At 43.0% G+C, this 19,161-nt stretch overlaps 1 protein-coding gene across 1 annotated transcript in view; it reads right to left on the bottom strand.

Moving 5' to 3' along the window:
• The window catches only part of pou6f2 (POU class 6 homeobox 2), a 655,269-nt gene that overhangs the window by 37,079 nt on the left and 599,029 nt on the right, over nt 1-19,161 (bottom strand). The window contains exon 9 of the mRNA XM_073031620.1: nt 6,157-6,325. Within this exon, the coding sequence (XP_072887721.1) occupies nt 6,157-6,325 (169 nt within the window). The remainder of the gene's footprint in view (nt 1-6,156; nt 6,326-19,161) is intronic.

The following is a 19,161-nucleotide window of genomic DNA, read 5'->3' as shown; positions in this document are numbered from 1 at the left end:
TAATAAAAAATAAATAAGTAATACACAGAGAACGTGAGTGGAAGAGTCCTTGAAAGTGAATCTATAGGTTGTGGGAACAGTTCAGTGATGAGGTGAGTGAAGTTATCCACTCTGGTTCAAGAGACTGATGGTTGAGGGGTAATAACTGTTTCTCAACCTGGTGGTGTGGAACAGTTCAACCATCACATGAAAGTTTGGTGGTCTTATGGGGGTGCAGAAGGTTGCCTAGGCTACAATAGGGCATTGACAGGATGCAGAGCTAGGCTGAGAAGTGGTAGATGGAGTTCAATCTGGAAAAGTGTGAAATAATTCACTTTGGAGGTCGAAACTGAAGGTTATTGGTAGTATTCTTAACAGAGTGAAGGGACAGAGGGATATCGGGGTCTACATCCATAGTTATCACAAAGTTGCAGCACTAATAGATTGGGTTGTTAAGAAGACATATAGTGTGTTAGCCTTCATTAGTGAGGGGATTAAGTTCAGGAGACACGAGGTAAAGTTGCAGCTCTATAAACCCTGGTCTGACCACACTTGGAATATTGTGTTAAGTTCTGGTCAGCTCATTATAGGAAGGACTTGGAAGCGTGAGAGAAGGTGCAGAGAAGATTTACCAGGATGTTGCCAAGATCAGAGAGCTTGTCTCATGGGGAAAGGTTGAGTGAGCTTGGACTTTTCTCTTTGCAGTGAAGGGGGATGAGTGGTGACTTGGTAGAGATGTGCAAGATGATAAGAAATATAGATAGAGTGGACAGTCAGACACTGTTGCCCAAGGTGGCCATGACTAATATAAGGAGGCATAATTAGATGATTAGAGGAAAGTATAAAGTCAGACTTTCTTACAGGGAGTGGTGGGGGGGGGGGCATGGTATGCTCTGTCAGGGGTGGTGTTAGAGGCAGAACCAGAATCAGGTTTAATAGCATCGGCATGTGTTGTGATATTTGTTGTCTTGTGGCAGCGGTACATTGCAATACATTATAATAAAAACTGTAAATTACAAGTATAGATAGTTTAAATGGTTCAGCATAGACAAGATGGGCTGAAGGGTCTGTTTCTGTGCTGTACTTTTCTACGATGCTATAAATGATCATAAAAACATTAAATTAAATAAGCAAAAAGAGAGGGAGAAATACTGAGGTAGTGCTCATGGGTTCAATGCCTATTCAGAAATCTGATAGCAGAGGGGAAAAACTCATTCCTGAAACATTGAGTGTGTGTCTTCTGCCTCCTGTACCTCTTCCTTGATAGTAGTAATGAGAAGAGGGCATGTCCTGGGTGATGGGGGTCCTTAATAATGGATGCCTTCTTTTAAAGGCATTGCCTTTTGAAGGTGTCCCGAATGCAGGAAAGCTACTGACCATAATGTTGTTTACTGAATTTACAACTTTCTGCAACTTTTTCCCAGTGGCCCCTCCATATCAGACAGTGATACAACTAGTTAGGGTGCTCTCCACAGTACATCTGTGGAAATTTTGCAAGTGTCTTTGGTGACATAACAATTCTCCTGATACTCCTAAGGAATTAAAGCCTGTGTTATGCCTTCTTTGTAACTGTATCAATATGTTGGGCCCAGGATAGATCCTCAGAGATGCTGACACCAAGAACTTGCTCACCCTTTCCACTTCTGATCCCTCGATAAGGATTGGTGTGTGTTCCCTTGACTTTCCTTTCCTGAAAGCCACAAACTTACTGATCCACCCCTGAAGCCCACATCTTACTGATGTTGAGTGCAAGGATTTTGCTGCAGCACCATCAACCAGTTGATCTATCTTGCTGCTGTACACCTCCTCATCATCATCTGAAATTCTGTCAACAATAGTCAAGTCATCTGCTAATTTATAGATGCTGATTGAGCTGAGCTTAGCCACCCACTCGTGGGTGTAGGAAGAATGGAGTAGTGTGCTAAGTATGTGCCCTTGAGGTGCTTCAGTACTGATTGCCAGCGAGCAGGAGATGGTATTTCTGATCCACATAGACTGTGGTCTCCCAGTGAGGAAGTCAAGGATCCTGAGGCAGAGGGAAGTCCAGAGGCCCAGATTTTGGAGCTTGTTGATTAGAACTGAGGGTGGGATTGTGTTGAATGCTGAGATGCAGTCAATAAACAACAGCCTGACATAGGTGTTACTATTGTCCAGATGATCCAAGTGTAGATCCAATGAGACTGCATCTGCTGTGGGCTTATTGTGGCAATAGGCAAATCGCAGCGCGTCCAGGTTCCTGCTTAGGCAGGAGTTGATTCTGGCCATGAACAACTTGTCAAGCACTTCATCACAGTAGATGTGAGAGCCACTGGGTAATAATTTGTTGAGGCAGCTCACTCTGCTCTTCTTGGGCACTGGTATGATTGTTGCCCTTTTGAAGCAGGTGGGAAACTGACTGCAGCACTGAGAGATTGAAGAAGTTTCTGAACACTCTCAGCAGTTAGTTGGCACAGCTTTTTCAGAGCCCTGCCAGGTATACCATCTGGGCATGACACCCTCTTGAAAGATGTTCTGTCATTGGCCTCTGAGGCAGGGTCACCAGATGCTGCAGGGATTCACACAGGTGTACCTTTATTGACACTGAGTTCATCTGGGAATGAAACATCACAGCCATTCATGATGTTTGGTTTTGCTTTGCAGGAAGTAATGGCCTGCAAACCCTGCCAGGGTTGATATGCATCCGATTCTGTCAAACCTCAATCGGAATTGGTTTTTGCCCTTAAAGTAGCCTTCTGTAGGTTATACCTGGATTTCTTGTATGGTTCTGGATCACTGGTCTTGAATGCCACAGATCTAGCACTCAGCAGACAATGAATTTCTTGGTTCATCCATGGCTTTTGGTTTGGGTATGTTCTCGAAGGCATGCACACATCCACATAGGTCTTAATGAAGTCAGTGACAACTGTGACTTACTCATTCAAACTCCAGTCCAGTCCACCGACTCAAAGCAAACCTGTAAGCACTCCTCCACCTCCTTTGAGCATTCCTTCTTGGTCCTCACACTTGATGTTGTGGTCTTTGGTCTTTGCCTATGCACTGGAAGTAGAAGTATAGCCAGGTGATTCAACTTTCCAAAGTGAGAGCGCGGGATGGCACGGTAAGTGTTCTTGATGATGGTGTAACAGTGGTCAAGTGTGTTTGCTCTTCTGGTTCCACAAGTGATATGCTGCTGGTAGTGGTTCAGAGATTTCTTCAAGCTGGCCTGGTTGAAATCTCACACAATAATAGGGAAGGCATCGGGGTGCTCAGTTTTGTGCCTACTGGTTACGTTGCTCAGCTGCTCCAGTGCCTGCCTGACCCTGGCCAGAGGTGGAATGTACACTGCTAACAGGATGATGGCAGAAAACTCCTTCAGCAGATAAAATGGATGGCATTTGACTGTTAGAAGTTTCAGGTCAGGTGAGCAGGACATAAATGTGCATAAACCGTCACGTTTATGCACCATGATGAGTTAATCATAAAGCATACTCCACCTCCTCTGCCTTTAAAAGATTGAGCTATCCTGTCCTTGCAGCGAATAGTGAAGCCACTGAGTTTCAGCGTTGCATTCAAAATTGCAAGTCTGAGCCACATTTCTGTAGAGTCTACAGCAGTCTCTGATATCCATTTAGTACAACATTCTTGCTTGTGTTGGCACATGGCCAGGTGGTTAAGGCATTGGTCTAGTGATCTGAAGGTCACTAGTTCGAGCCTCAGCTAAGGCAGCGTGTTGTGTCCTTGAGCAAGGCACCTAACCACACATTGCTCTGCGACGACACTGATGTCAAGCTGTATAGGCCCTAGTGACCTTTCCTTGGACAACATTGGTGGCGTGGAGAGGGAAGACTTGAATCATGGGCAACTGCCGGTCTCCCATAGAACCCTGCCCAGGCCTGCGCAATGGAAACTTTCCGAAGCGCAAATCCATGGTCTCTCGAGACTAACGGATGCCTATATCTTGCTCTGAAATCTTCAATTTTATTTTCCAGAGACTGTACATTTGCCAGCAGGATAGTCGGGAGTGAAATTATGAGGCCTCTGCATTTCAACTGTACCTGTAGACTGATGTGGCATCCCCATTTCTGTGTTCTTAAAGGGGAACTGCACACATGCCCTGAATCCAGGGTTTGTCAATTATGAATATCGATAAATTTTTTAAATGTCTTGATACTGCTTACTGAAGTACCCATGGGTGTGACTGTGGATATCAGCTGCAGTAGTCCTAAATGGGGATATCTGATGATTCCCAATGGAACTGCACCCAAACATTAGCCACTTAATGGAGCCATCTTACCGGAAGGTACATCAGGGACATAGGTCTCTTAGATGGGCACATAGATGATAGAAAAATGGAGGGCTATGTGGGATGCGTCAAGTTGAGCTTGGAGCAAGTTAAAAGCTTGACACAACATCAATGGCCTGTACTGTGCTGCAGTGTTCGATTTACCTTGAGGGAGATTAGAATATGGAACTCACCACCTGAAACACTACCGAAAGTGGACAGCATGGATTTGGTTCCATTTAATGGGACGCTACCTAATTACAAGTTAGAAAGGAAAAGATAATTAGGCTGGCTGAATGAGAAAAAGAGGGAAAAAAGTGTGTTGTAGAAAAGACCAGCAGTGACAAGCTGACATTTTTTGCTGCTATTGGGTGGGAAGTACAGGAGCTCAAGGACCTACAGCACCAGGTTCAGGAATAGTTGTTACCCTTCAGCTATCAGACTCCTGACTGGCATAGACAACTTCAATCACCTCAACTCTGAATTGATTCCACAGCCCACAGACTCACTTTGAAGGACTCAGTTCCCAGTATCATTTATTTACTTATTTACTATCACTATTTGTTTTGTACCTGCACAGATGATCATTTACACATTGGTTGTTTGTCAGTCTTTGTGTGTTGTTTTTCATTGATTGTATTTTCTATTATGAATGACCGCAGGAAAACAAATCTCAGGGTTGTATATGGTGACATACATATGATAATAAAATTCACTTTGAACTTTGATACCAGTCTGTGATCCATGGGATTATGTAGATGATCAGATGAATATACTTCGAACTTTGATTTGTTTCTGGGCTGCAAGTTCAAAGTAATTTTCTGTTCTGTAAAGCCAGGAATTGTGGTCCCCATGACTTCCATATTCAAAATGCAGGCTACTGCTGGCCACCATCGACTCTCTTCACCTCAGTGTTTCCTGCTACCAATCTTACATACTACCCCAGCATATTACATATATAACAGATGTTACCTATCGGACTTGGAGTATTAGCCAGAGCATACAAGACTGTACTAACAAGGCCAGTGGACGAAGTTAACCATTCCTGTTCATGATCCGATTTCTAGACCATTGCTTCTCTCAGGTTTGTGGAATCATGCAGTACTACAGAATGGTAACAGGCCCTTTGGCCCATCTAGTCCATGCCAACCTGATCTTCTGCCCAATCCTATCTACCTGCACCTGGATAATAGCCCTCCATATCCCCCTCATCCAAACTTCCCTTAAATGTTACAACTGAACCTACATCTACCAGTTGCGCTGGCAGCTTGTTCCACCCTCTCACCACCCTCTGAGTGAGGAAGATCCCTGTTAGGATCCACTTGAATATTTCACGTTCACCCTGAACCAACAGTATGGCCTCTAGTTCTAGCCTCACCCAACTTGAGGGGGAAAAGCCTGCATGCACTCACATAATTACACCTCTCATCATGTTGTATACCTCTAAGATCTATAGCCCTCAGAATTTTGTATATCTATATCAAACCTCCCTTCAATCTCCTGCACTCCACAGAATGAAGTCTTAACCCATCCAACCTTGCCCTGTAACTCAGGTCCTCTAATTGTCCTGTGATTAGGCTAGAGTTAAATTGGTGGGTTGCTGGGTGGCGTGACTCGAAGGGCCAGAAGGACCTATTCTGCATTCTATCTCCAAATAAATAAAATAAAAAAATAAAATCGATGAATTTATTCATCAAATATTTATTTGATAATTTGAAATATAAAATTGATAAGACAGATACCAAATATTTATTTATTTAAAAACTCTGTTTTAAATTTCACTACTTATGTCCTATTTCAGATGTCATTAATCGCATCGCTCAGAATGGAAGTGAAAGAAGTTGCTGTTAAACACGTTTTGACACACTCACCAAGCATACTGGTCAAATTCCAAAAGTCACAAAGTACTTAGCTACCTGCAGATGGCAGATTGGCTGTATGCTGGTCCCTCAGTGGCACTTAAGGCCTGTCCAACCTGTGTCTGTGTCAGACCAAGAGACAGACGTCGGATTTTAAATGCTTTTGCAAACTCACGAATTTCTTCAAGGTTCACTCCGTCGACTTCACCGGCCGCTGTCTGAGGATCTGCAGTGAGTGCATAAACAAGGTGTGTCAGTGAATCAGGGAGTAAACACACTGGAATACAGACACATGTAAATAAATACGGACACATGCAGATGCCTACGTGAATTCACACAGAGGTCCAGAGGGGGGATCATGAGAATAATCTCGGGAATGAAAGGGGTCATGTTTGATGGCTCTGGACTTGTACTTGCTGGAGTTTAGAAGAGTAAGAGGGGATCCTATTAAAACCTATCAAACATTGAAAGGCCTAGATAGAGTGGATGTGATGATGTTTCCTGCAGTGGGAGAGTCTGTGACAGAGAGGCCGGGATCAGAATAGAGGGACATCCATTTAGAGCAGGGATGAGGAGGAACATCTGTAGCCAGAGGGTGGTGAATCTATGTTTACAGACCTGGCTGTGGACATCAAGTCATTGGGTATATTTAAAGTAGAGGTTGATAGGTTCTTGATTAGTAAGGATGTCGAAGGTTATGGGAGAAGGCAGGAGAGTGGTGTTGAGAGGGATAATGAATCAGCCAGGGTGGAATAGCAGAACAGACTCAATGGGCCGAATGGCCTAATTCTTACGCTCTATGGTCTTATGATATCATCCATTGACAAGAAGAGCTGGGTTTTAATTGTTGCAACGGAAGGATACTGAGGAGCCCGTGCTGAGTACATGTTTGACACTCTTCCCAGGTTTTTGGCTGTGTCTCACGCACAGGAAGAAACCCTATACTCTTTTCTGTTTGAAATAAGATGCAGAAAGTTGTGAACTCAGTCAGCTCCATTATTGGCGCCAGCCTCCCCAGAATCCAGGACAACTTCAAGGAGCGATGCATGAGAAAGTTGACATCCATCATTAAGGACCTCCGTGAGCTGGGTCATGCCTTCTTCCCATTGCCACCATCAAGGAGGAGGTACAGGAACCTGAATGCACACACTCAACAATTCAGGAGTATCTTCCTCGCCTCTGCCATCAGATTTCTGAATGGACATTGAGCCCATGAACACTACCTCACTATTTTTTTTTCTCTTTCTATACTAGTTATTTAACTTTAAAAAAAATATATATACTGTACTTCTTTCTGTAATCTTCAATTTTTATAATGTATTGTACCACTGCTGCAGAACAACGGATTTCACAGCTTGTACCAGTGATGTTAAACCTGATTCGGATTCCTCTCCATAGATGCTGTCTGACCTGCTGAGTTCCTCTGGCATTTTGTGTGTGTTGCTCTGGATTTCCAGCACCTCTTGTGTTTGTGACTCATCCACCTGCACAGTCAGCCAACTTGAGACCCATCTGTGAAGGTCTGTAGTGCTCACATGAACCTCCTCAGGACACACAAAACTCCGGCAAAAAGTCACCCTCCATCCCTAGGGATGCCTAAAAGGAAGATCTCTGACTTCCTAGTGGGAACATTTCAACATATGGTGTAATGGTGCACAAGCACAAACACCCACCTACGCACGAGCAAATGTTCCACGCAGGCACACATAAACCAAAGCTGCACACATTGATTATGTAGGATTTTGTGAAGAAAACAGGCAAGAGTTTTTTACATGCTAAACAAAAGCTGCAGCCCTTTATTCCATTACGAACAAAACAAAAAAGTAGTCGCCTTACATTGATGACATTATGTCAGACACTCTCTCTTAAAATTAGACAGGGTTTTCTTTCTTGTTGCTGATTGGTGATATGTTAGTTTTTGAGCGGGGAGGAGTTGGGGATTTGGGGTCTGATGTTATTGTTGGTTGCTTTCCATGTGAACGATCTGCTAGATTTTTGTGTGCGTTAGAGGATGGGGGTCTGATGTTGTAGCTGCTGTTATCTGGGTGGACAATCTGTTAGCTTTTGTGTGAGGTGGGGGTTGAGATTTCCGAGTTCTGTTCCTGTTTTTCTCCCCCATGCGGGAGGGGTGTTGATGCCTTTTCCTTCAACAACTTTCATGTTTTTTCTGTGTTTCATGCCTATCTGGAGAAGACTAATCTCAGAGTTGTATTCTGCATACATACTTTGATAATGAAATGAACCTTTGAATGCAACTCACTGGCAGTGTTAGTGAATTACGTAGTACAGTTTCCACTATGAACAGTATGTGTTATCTGTCACCCACTACGTTACCCTACAACCAAAACACACACAAATGCATGTAAAAGCAGCCACTGTACTGAGGTAGGCAACGTTGCAAGCACACTTAGAGCCCTCGGTCAGATTCACTGATTGGTTCATTTATTTTGTTCATTTACCACAATTTGAAAGGGAGCTCCAGTAAACAAGAACTGATTAAACTGTCCGCAATGCTTAAATCTACGTCATGCTTTGGAGAGGGTGCAGAAGGGGTTCACCCAGATGCTGCCTGGTTGAAAGGGCATGTGCTATCACTGGAGGCTGGAGAAGCTTGGGTTGTTTTTTCTCTGGAGTGCCAGAGGCCAATGGAAGAGCTTTATAAGATGATGAGAGGCATGGATAGAGTGGGCAGAGCATCTATCTCACGGGGTTGAAACGACTAATACCAAAGAGCATGCATTGAAGTTGAGAGGGGCGTAGGTTCAAGGGAGATGCAAGGGTAAGTTTTTTACTCAGAGAGTGGTAGATGCATGGAATGCACTGTCTAGTTGTGGTAGAGGCAAATACATTAGAGGCTTTTAAAAGGCGTTTGTATAGGCACATCGATGTGAGGGATACGGACATGGCGTAGGTAGGAGGGATTAGCATTTGGGTTTTGATTTGCCTTTAGCTGGCTCGCCACAACATTGTGGGCTGAATGGCCTGTCTCTACACTGTACTGTTCTGTGTTTTCAGTTCTAGAATCAGAATTTAAATCGGGATCAGGTTTAATATCACTGGCATGCATTGTTAAATTTGTTGTTATGCGGCAGCAGTATATTGCAATACATAATAAAAACTGTAAATTACATTAAAGGTATGTATAAAAAATAAATTAAATAGGTAGTGCAAAAAGAGAGAAAAACATAGAAACACAAGAAATCTGCCGCATCTTACAGCCCCGTCAGCCCACAATGCTTTGCCGACCATGTAACCTACTCTAGAAACTGCCTAGAATTTCCCTACTGCATAGCACTCTATTTTCCTAAGCTCAATGTACATATCTAAGAGGCTCTTAAAAGACCCTATTGTATCCGCTTCCACCACCGTCGCTCGCAGTGCATTCCACGCACCCACCACTCTGTGTGTGAAAAACTTACCCCTGACATCTCCCCTTTACCTACTTCCAAGCACCTTAAAACTACGTCCCCTCGTGTTAGCCATTTCGGCCCTGGGAAAAAGCTCTGGCTATCCACACGATCAATGCCTCTCATAAAAAACAGAAATCAGAAGTAGTGAGGTAGTGTACGTGGGTTCATTGTCCATTGGTGGTTTTTGAATTGGGACAGCCTGCAGACAATGAACACTGAGCTGGACTGCACTGAAATACGCCTTTCAGTTTTTTTTTGTTGCTGTTTGCACAACGTTTTTGTGTGTGAGGGGGAGGATGGGGGTTTGATGTTTGACGGTTTTCTTTGAATGGGTTGGTTCCATGGTTTGGTTTTGTTTCATGGCTGTCTGTGAGGAAGCCGAATTTCAGAGTTGAATACTGCAGACATGCTTCGATAATAAATGTACTGTGAACTTTGAAATCTGATGGCGATGAGAAGAAGCTGTTCCAAAAACACAGAGTGTGTGCCTTTGGGCTCCTGTACCTCTTCCCTGATGGCAGCAATGAGAAGAGAGCATGTTGTGGGTGATGGGGGTCTTTAATGAATGATGCCTTCTTTTTCACTGCCTCAAAGCTTCTGGAACTTTAGGTTCATTAGAGGTGAATTATTACATGCGCAGTGACAGTACTACACTATCGTCACTTTAATGAACCCCAAGGATCCAGACACATTAATATTACAGCAAAGCCCCTTTGTTGAAAAATGGGACTTGTATGATCATGTGTACGAGGTGTTGAAGTGACTGGGCTGGGAGCAGAGCGGGTATGAATGTGGCTGAATGTCTCGAGTGTGAGATTGGTTGAAGGAATGAATGGCAAATGAATATTGTGTGAAGTTCTGGTCAACTATGTATTTAGAGTCAGAGTCATAGAAAAATACAGCAGAGAAACAGGCCATTTTGCCCATCTAGTCCATGCCAAAACCATTTAATCTGCCTACTCCCATTGATCTACAGCAGGACCATAGCCCTCTAAAACCCTACCATCCATGTACCTACCCAAACTTCTCTTAAACACTAAAATCGAGCTTGCATGCACCACTTCTGCTGGCAACATGTTCCACACTCAGACAACCTTCTGAGTGAAGACTCATATTCCCCTTAAACTGCTCACCTTTCACCCTTACCCCATGACCTGTACTTGTAGTCCCACCCATCCTCAGTGGGAAAAGCCTGCTTGCATTTACCCTATTTATACTTCCGATAATTTTGTATACCACTATCAAATCTCCTCTCAATTTTCTGCGTTCCAGGGAATAAAATCCTAACCTATTCAATCTTTCCTTGTAGCTGAGGTCCTCCAGACCCAGCAACATATTTGTGCTTTTTCTCTGTAGTCTTATAGATAGATAGATAGATAGATACTTTATTCATCCCCATGGGGAAATTCAACTTTTTTCCAATGTCCCATACACTTGTTGTAGCAAAACTAATTACATACAATACTTAACTCAGTAAAAAAAATATGATATGCATCTAAATCACTATCTCAAAAAGCATTAATAATAGCTTTTAAAAAGTTCTTAAGTCCTGGCGGTAGAATTGTAAAGCCTAATGGCATTGGGGAGTATTGACCTCTTCATCCTGTCTGAGGAGCATTGCATCGACAGTAACCTGTCGCTGAAACTGCTTCTCTGTCTCTGGATGGTGCTATGTAGAAGATGTTCAGAGTTATCCATAATTGACCGTAGCCTACTCAGCGCCCTTCGCTCAGCTACCAATGTTAAACTCTCCAGTACTTTGCCCACGACAGAGCCCGCCTTCCTTACCAGCTTATTAAGACGTGAGGCGTCCCTCTTCTTAATGCTTCCTCCCCAACACGCCACCACAAAGAAGAGGGCGCTCTCCACAACTGACCTATAGAACATCTTCAGCATCTCACTACAGACATTGAATGACGCCAACCTTCTTAGGAAGTACAGTCGACTGTGTCTTATTTACATCTTTCTTGTAGATAGGTGACCCAGAACTGTCCAAATTAGGCCTCACCAATGTCTTGCACAACTTCAACATACCTATAGGAAAGGTACCAGTAAGATCGAAAGAGTGCCCAAAATTTTGGTGCAGAAAAGGATGTTGCTGGGATTTGAGGACCGGAGTTATAGGGTAAGATTTAATAGGTTAGGATTTTTTTCCCTAGAACACAGGAGACTGAGGGGAGATTTGCTGGAGGTATACAAAATTATGAGGGGTGTAGACAGGGTAAGCAGTAGCCTTGGTAACTTCATCTGTTTAGGAAAAAAAAACAATACCAATGGAATACAAAACTTTGGATTTCAAAACTTAAAATACAATAAATATTGATGCGATTTAAATAAACTGGTAAATTACTTGATTATGAGGGGTATCGATAGGGTAAATACAAGCAGGATTTACTGAGGGTGGGGAAGACTAGAACTAGAGGTCATGGGTTAAGGGTGATAGTTGAAATGCTCTGGGGAACATGAGAGGGAATTTTCTCACTCAGAAGGTGGTGAGAGTGTAGAACGAGCTGTCACAGAAGTGGTGGATGTGGGTTTAAGAGAAACTTGGATAAGTGCATGGATGGGAGGGGTATGGAGGGATATTTTCCAGGTACAGGTCGACGGGACGAAGCAGAGCAATAGTTTGGCATGGACTAGATGGGCCGAAGGGCCTGTTTCTGTGCTACTGTGCTCTGCGACTGTAAGTATAAAGAGAAAGACTGAGAAAAACAGGCTGCAATGGGGAAGAATAAAAAGCTAAAAACTTGCTACAAATTCAGGCTGGAAGAAATATAAAACACAGCTTTACAACATCATTTAGACGGGAGCATGGAGAGAGAAACCCCATGGCAGCTGCTGAAAAAGAACAAGCTGGCTAACTCGTCCTTATAAGGTGAACATTCAAACAATCAGTGTTCCCTCCACAGATTTTGACTGCCAGAATTTTAAAGCTTGTGTGTGTATAACTGTGCTTAGATCTGTGCACTTGCTAAAATGCTCCCAGTTTTAAGAACATCTTCTGTTGTTCATAGAAAATTCATGAAGGCTTGCTACAGGTTTTTGAATATAAAAGCAGTGGTGTAATGCTGGGGCTTTATAAAGCATTGGTCAGACCGCACTTGGTGTATTGTGAGCAGTTTTGGGCCCCTTATCCAAGAAAGGAAGTGCTGGCATTGGAGAGGGTTCAAAGGTGGTTCATGAAAATTATCCTGGTGATGAAAGGGTTAATTTATAAAGTGCATTCGGTGGCTCTGGCCTGTACTCTCTGGAGTTTAGAAGAATGAGGGGAGATTTAATTGAAACCTATCAAATATTGAAAAATCTTGAGAGGATGTGAAAAGGACATTCCTTTAGTGGGGGAGTCTAAGACCAGAGGGCCAGCCTCAGAATAGAAGGAAATCACTTTAGAACAGAGATGAGGAGGAATTTCTTTAGCCAGAGAGAGGTATGGAGGCCAAGTCATTGGGTATTTTTAAATATGTTGATAGCTTCATGATTAGAAAGGGCATCAAAGGTTACGTTGAGAAGGCAGGAGAATGGGGTTGAGGGAAAATAAAACTGCCATGATGGAATGGTGGAGCAGACTTGATGGGTCAAATGGCCTGATTCTGCTCCTGTATGTTGTAGTCTTAAGGTCTAATTCAGGATATTCGTACCAGAAGTTTACATGAGATTTATTTAGCAGGGTATGATTAAAGATCAACTTTATTTGCCAAATACAGTACTGTGCAAAATTACTAGGCCCATACATGTAATTAGGGTGCCCAAGACTTTTGCTCAGTACTGTAGAAATGTTATGTGTTACACTAAACTGCTGCTACAGAGAGAAAAAAATAAATTTCATGACACACGGCTGATGATAAACCTGATTCTGATATAGGTCTTTATTATGGACTGAGAGTGGGAAGGGGGCAGGGAGAGGGGAATCATGGCCCATGCTACCCCCACCCTTGGCACTTCTCCTCTGCCACCTGTCCCATACCCCTCTTCCGGCACTCCACCCTCACCATTCCCGACATCCTTTGCTCCTGCCAAGTCTACAAACTTGTTCTCCACTCCACATTGACAAATACAGTACTGTGCAAAATTCTTGGGAACCTGAGCTATATATACACACAGTGTCTATAAACAATATTTACCCCCATTGGAATATTTCATGTTTTATAGTTTTACAACATTGAATCATAGTGGATTTTTGTATCAAAGTGAAAACAAATTTCTACAAATTGGTCTAAGTGTATTACAATTATTAAACACAAAATAATTGATTGCACAAGTATTTGCTCCCTTCAAGTCAGTATTTGGCAGCAATCACAGCCTTGAGTCTGTGTGGATAGGTCTCTATCAGCTTTACACATCTGGACATTGCAATTTTTCCTCATTCGTCTTTACAAAATTGCTCAAGCTCTGTCAGATTGCATGGAAATCATTAGTGAACAGCCCTTTTCAAGTCCAGCCACAAATTTTCAATTGGATTGAGTCTGGACTCTGACTTGGCCACTCCAGGACATTAGCTTTGTTGTTTTTAAGCCATTCTTGTGTAGTTTTGGCTTTATGTTTGGGGTCATTGCCTTGCTGGAAAACAAATCTTCTCCCAAGTCACAGTTCTCTTGCAGACTGCATCACGTTCCCCTCCAAGATTTCCCTGTATTTTGTTGCATTTACTTTGCCCTCTACCTTCACAAGCCTTCCAGGGCCTGCTACAGTGAAGCATCCCCACAGCATGATGCAGCCACCACCGTGCTTCACGGTAGGGATGGTGTGTTTTTGATGATATTCAGTGTTTAGCTTATGTCAAACATAGCACTTAGTCTGATGGCTAAAAAGCTCAATTTTGTTTTAATCAAATGATAGAACCTTCTTCCAGCTGACTTCAGAGTCTCCCACATACCCTCTGGCAAACTCTAGTCAAGATTTCATGGGCGTTCCCCCACCCCCCAAGAGTGGCTTTCTCTTTATCACTCTCCCATAAAGCTGTGACTGGTGAAGTACCTGGACAACAGTTGTATGTGCAGTCTCTCCCATCTCCCCACTGAAGCTTGTAATTTCTCCAAAGTTGTCACAGGTCTCTTGATGGCCTCCCTCACTAGTCTGCTTCTTGCATGGTCACTCAGATTTTGAGGGTGGCCTGCTCTAGGCAGATTCACAGCTGTGCCATATTCTTCCCATTTCTTGATGATTGACAACTGTACTCCAAGGGATATCCAGTGATTTGGAACTTTTCTTGTATCCATCTCCTGAGTTTTGCTTTTCAATAACCTTTCCATGGCATTGCTTGGAGTGTTCTTTTGTCTTCGTGGTGTAGTTTTTGCCAGGATACTGACTCACCGGCAGTCGGAGCTTCCGGACAGAGGTGTATTTTTACTACAATCAATTGCAACACCATGACTGCACACAGGTGATCTCCATTTAACTAATTATGTGACTCCTGAAACCAATTGGCTGCACCAGTGATGATTTGGATTTGGATATGCACCAGTCATATTAAAGGGGGTGAATACTTATGCAATCAATCATTTTGTGTTTAAAATGTGTAATTAATTTAGATCACTTTGTAGAGATCTGGTTTCACTTTGATACAAGTCTTTTTCTATTGATTCGTGTAAAAAAAACCCAAATTAAATCCACTGTGATTCAATGTTGTAAACAAATAAAACATGAAAACTTCTGGGGGGGGGGTGAATACTTTTATGGGTACTGTATGCATCTAAGACTTTTGCACGACACTGTACATTTCCATGTATTATGAATTTCTTCTAGAGCATATATGTCAAACTCAAGGCCCGCGGGCCAAATCCGGCCCGCGGTGGAATTATCTTTGGCCCGCGAGATAATATCTAATTACTATTAAAGCTGGCCCCAGTAATCGAAGCGCCTATGGCGTATGATATGGCTAATGCTGAGTTTATTCAGGTACCAGGTTTCAGGGTTTTTAGTGTTTATTCAGCAGTCTTGCTCGGCAGTCTTCTTCATAAGAAACAGAATTTGTAAAGTGAAACACTTTGTAGTTATAGCAGAGACTGAGACACATGAGAGCAGGCTGAAAAAACGGAGGCAACGAAAGCTGCGTTCGCACGCGTCCGACTGATCCGGCCCACATGAAGCTGCATTTTGCTCAATCCGGCCCGTGACCTAAAATGAGTTTGACACCCCTGTAGAGTGCTGGTGAGACATGCAACAAAAAACATCATTAAATAGTTATAAAGACTAAAATATTATATAAGAATATGTTAGAGATTAAAGTACAAGGAGAAGTTAAAATGAGGAGACAGCTGGATTTTCAAGGTAACAAAAGTGTAAAAGAAAAGTTTCAGCAAAAGCAGGACATGGTGGGAGTAGGAAAAAATCTCCAGCTGTCCATTCGATCTATGCTGTTTATTATCTTGTACAAGTCACCTCTCACCCTCCTTCACTCCATGTTGGCTGGGAGGAGACTGAAGAGGTTTTATCTATTTTTGTGCCTGTGGACTGGAAGGTGTAAAATGGAAGATGATTGAGGTATATAAAATTTTGAGGAGTTAGATTGTAGGAAGCTTTTCACAAGAGTTAGGATTGGTGCGCTCACTTGAGTACAGCACGATGTTCTCCTAAAGGGATGTCTATTGATGGGTCCTCTAGTGGCTGTACAGGCCGATCTAGGATCCACATATTTTGATGCAGTATCGGTAAGATACAAAGGTTCAAAGTATTTATGATCAAAGGATGTATAAATTATACATCTTCAAATTTGCCTGCTTACAGGCAGCCATGAAGCAAGAAACTCGAATAACCCATTTAGACAATAGACCAAAAACCAGTGCGTAGAGAAAGAAAAAAAAGACACATTTGTGCAAACAATAGAAGCATCCCGAACCAGTATGAGTCCCAGATCCTCTCGCAGAACTGCCGGAGTAGGCCCAAGCCAAGCCTGGGTCTCACCAGTGGGGCAGAAAAGCACAGCAGCCAGATGTGCTGCAGAGAAAGAAATGAACATTTGCGAGAGAGCGCGCAAACTCAGCCCGACCCTCTCCTCCATACCCAACACTCGGGCTTCCAGTCTATCTGCGTTGGTACTTAGATTGTCCAAGCTCCGAGCAGTGCCATGTTCTAGGACCTGGATCCCGGTGCCCTGCTACGACTGGGCTGCCCCACCTGGCACGAGTAAGCAGATACAAGTAAGGGGCCTGTGTAAGCAGGAAGGAGGTACAGGAGCCTCAGGAGCACATCACCAGGTTCCGGAACAGTTATTACCCCTCAAACATCAGGCTGGTGAACCAGTATGGATAACTTCACTTGCCCCACAACTGAACTGTTCCCACAACCTATGGACTCACTTTCAATTACTTTTCATCTTGTGTTCTCAATATTTATTGCTTATTTATTAATATTTTTATTTTTTCTCAGCTCAAACCGGTAAAACCTGAGGTGTGGGCAGAGCCGAACACACTCATTTCTCAACTGCTAGGAACTTTTGGACTATTCTAGTGGTGTTTAGTGTTGTGGCTTCTGGAGATTTACACAGATATTCCTGTGTAGGCCTAATTGTTTAATGTTACTGTATAGTCACTTTACCAGCTGAAGATATTACAATTGGGACAATGTAAGAATTAGACCAATTGGCTGGTGAGACTAGAACTAGAGGTCATAGGTTAAGGATGAAAGGTGAAATATTTAAGGGAAACATGAGGGGGAGCTTCTTCACTCAGAGAGTGGTGCAATTGTGAAATGAGCAGAAGTGATGGATACAGATTCAATTTCAACATTTAGACCATAAGACATAGGAGCAGAATTAGGCCTTTTGGCTCATCGAGTCTGCTCTGCCATTCAATCATGGCTGATCCTTTTTTCCCCACCTCAGCCTTACTCTTCAGCCTTCTCCCCGTAACCTTTGATGCCGTGTCCATTCAAGAACCTAATGAGCTCTGTCTTAAATACAACCTGGTCTCCACAGCTGCCTGTGGTAATAAATTCTACAAATTCATCACACTCTGGCTAAAGAAATTTCTCCACATCTCTGTTTCAAATGGACACCCCTCTATCCTGAGACTCTGCCCCCTTGTTCCAGACTTCCCCAACATGGGAAATATCCTTTCACATCCACTCTGTCCAGACCTTTCAACATTTGAAAGGTTTCAATGAGATCCCCCCACCCCCCCATCCTTCTAAATTCCAGCGAGTACAGACCCAGAGTTATCAAACGTTTCCTTGTATGATAACCCTTTCATTCCTGGAATCATCCTTGTGAACCTCCTCTGGATCCTCTCCAATGCCACCACATCTTTTCTTAGATGAGGGGCCCAAAACTGATCACAATACTCAAGGTGAGGCCACACCAGTGCCTTATAAAGCCTCAGCATCACATCCCTGCTCTTGTATTCTAGACCTCTTGAAATGAATGACATCATTACATTTGCCTTCCTCACCACCGATTCTACCTGCAAGTTAACTTTCAGGGTGTTCTGCACAAGAACTCCCAAGTTTCTTTGCAGCTCAGAATTTTGGATTATCTTCCTGTTTAGAAAATAGTCTGCACATTTATTTCTACTACCAAAGTGTATGACCATGCATTTTCCAACATTGTATTTCATTGCCACTATCTAAGTCCTTCTGCAACCTACCTGTTTCCTCAACACTACCTGCCCCTCCACTAATTGTTGTATCATCTGCAAACTTGGCAACAAAGCCATCTATTCCATCGTCTAAATCATTTATATACAGCACAAAAAGTAGTGGTCCCAACACTGACCCTCGTGGAACACCACTAGTCACTGGCAGCCAATCAGAAAAGGATCCTTTTATTCCCACTCACTGCCTCCTACTAATCAGCCATAGTAGTAACTTTCCTGTAATACCATGGGCTCTTAACTTGGTAAGCAGCCTCATGTGTGGCACCTTGTTAAAGGCCTTCTGAAAGTCCAAATATATAACATCCACTGCATCCCCTTTATCTATCCTACATGTAATCTCCTCAAAGAATTCCAACAGGTTTGTCAGGCAAGATTTTCCCTATGCTAACATTGCCCTATCTTATCCTGCATCACCAAGTACTCCATAACCTCATCCTCACATCACATCATTGAAGAGTCATTTGGATAGGTCCATGGATGGGAGTGGCATTAAGTGTCAGGGTTCAGGTGCAGGTCAATGGGATTAGGAAGATTAATAGCTCAGCATGGACTGGATGGGTCATAGGGCCGATTTCTGTGCTGTAGAGGAACATGACTCTGGTCGAAGGGAAATGGACCCAAGGCAGGTTACTAAGATGGAATTCCAGATTAGCCATGATGAAGTAGGTTCATGAGATTAAATGGTCTCTTCATTTTGATATTTCCATGTCAGTAGGGTTTCTGCTATCTTTTTTTATCCAGCGTGATTGTAGTGGAAACCTGAAAGAAATAATGGAAGAAGCTACCTCCAATGATCTTCACTCAAAATCACGAGTGGTGGACTTTATTGAGATTCTGCTGATTTTTTTTCCTTCCAACTTGGCCTTAGATTAATCCCACTTACTTAGAATTATAACCTCAGAGCACTGTAGGAAGCCTTTTATGGAACAAAAGGGTTATCATACAAGGAACGTTTGATGGCTCTGGGTCTGTACTCGCTGGATTTCAGAAGGATGAGGGGGATCTCATTGAAACCTTTTAAATGTTGAAAGGTCTAGACAGAGTAGATGTGGAAAGGATGTTTC

This window comes from Hemitrygon akajei, chromosome 1, assembly GCF_048418815.1.
Source record: "Hemitrygon akajei chromosome 1, sHemAka1.3, whole genome shotgun sequence".
NCBI classification, from domain to species: Eukaryota; Metazoa; Chordata; class Chondrichthyes; order Myliobatiformes; family Dasyatidae; genus Hemitrygon; species Hemitrygon akajei.
The sequence above is the reverse complement of the archived record's forward strand: the minus strand, read 5'-3'. Positions and strand labels throughout refer to the sequence as shown.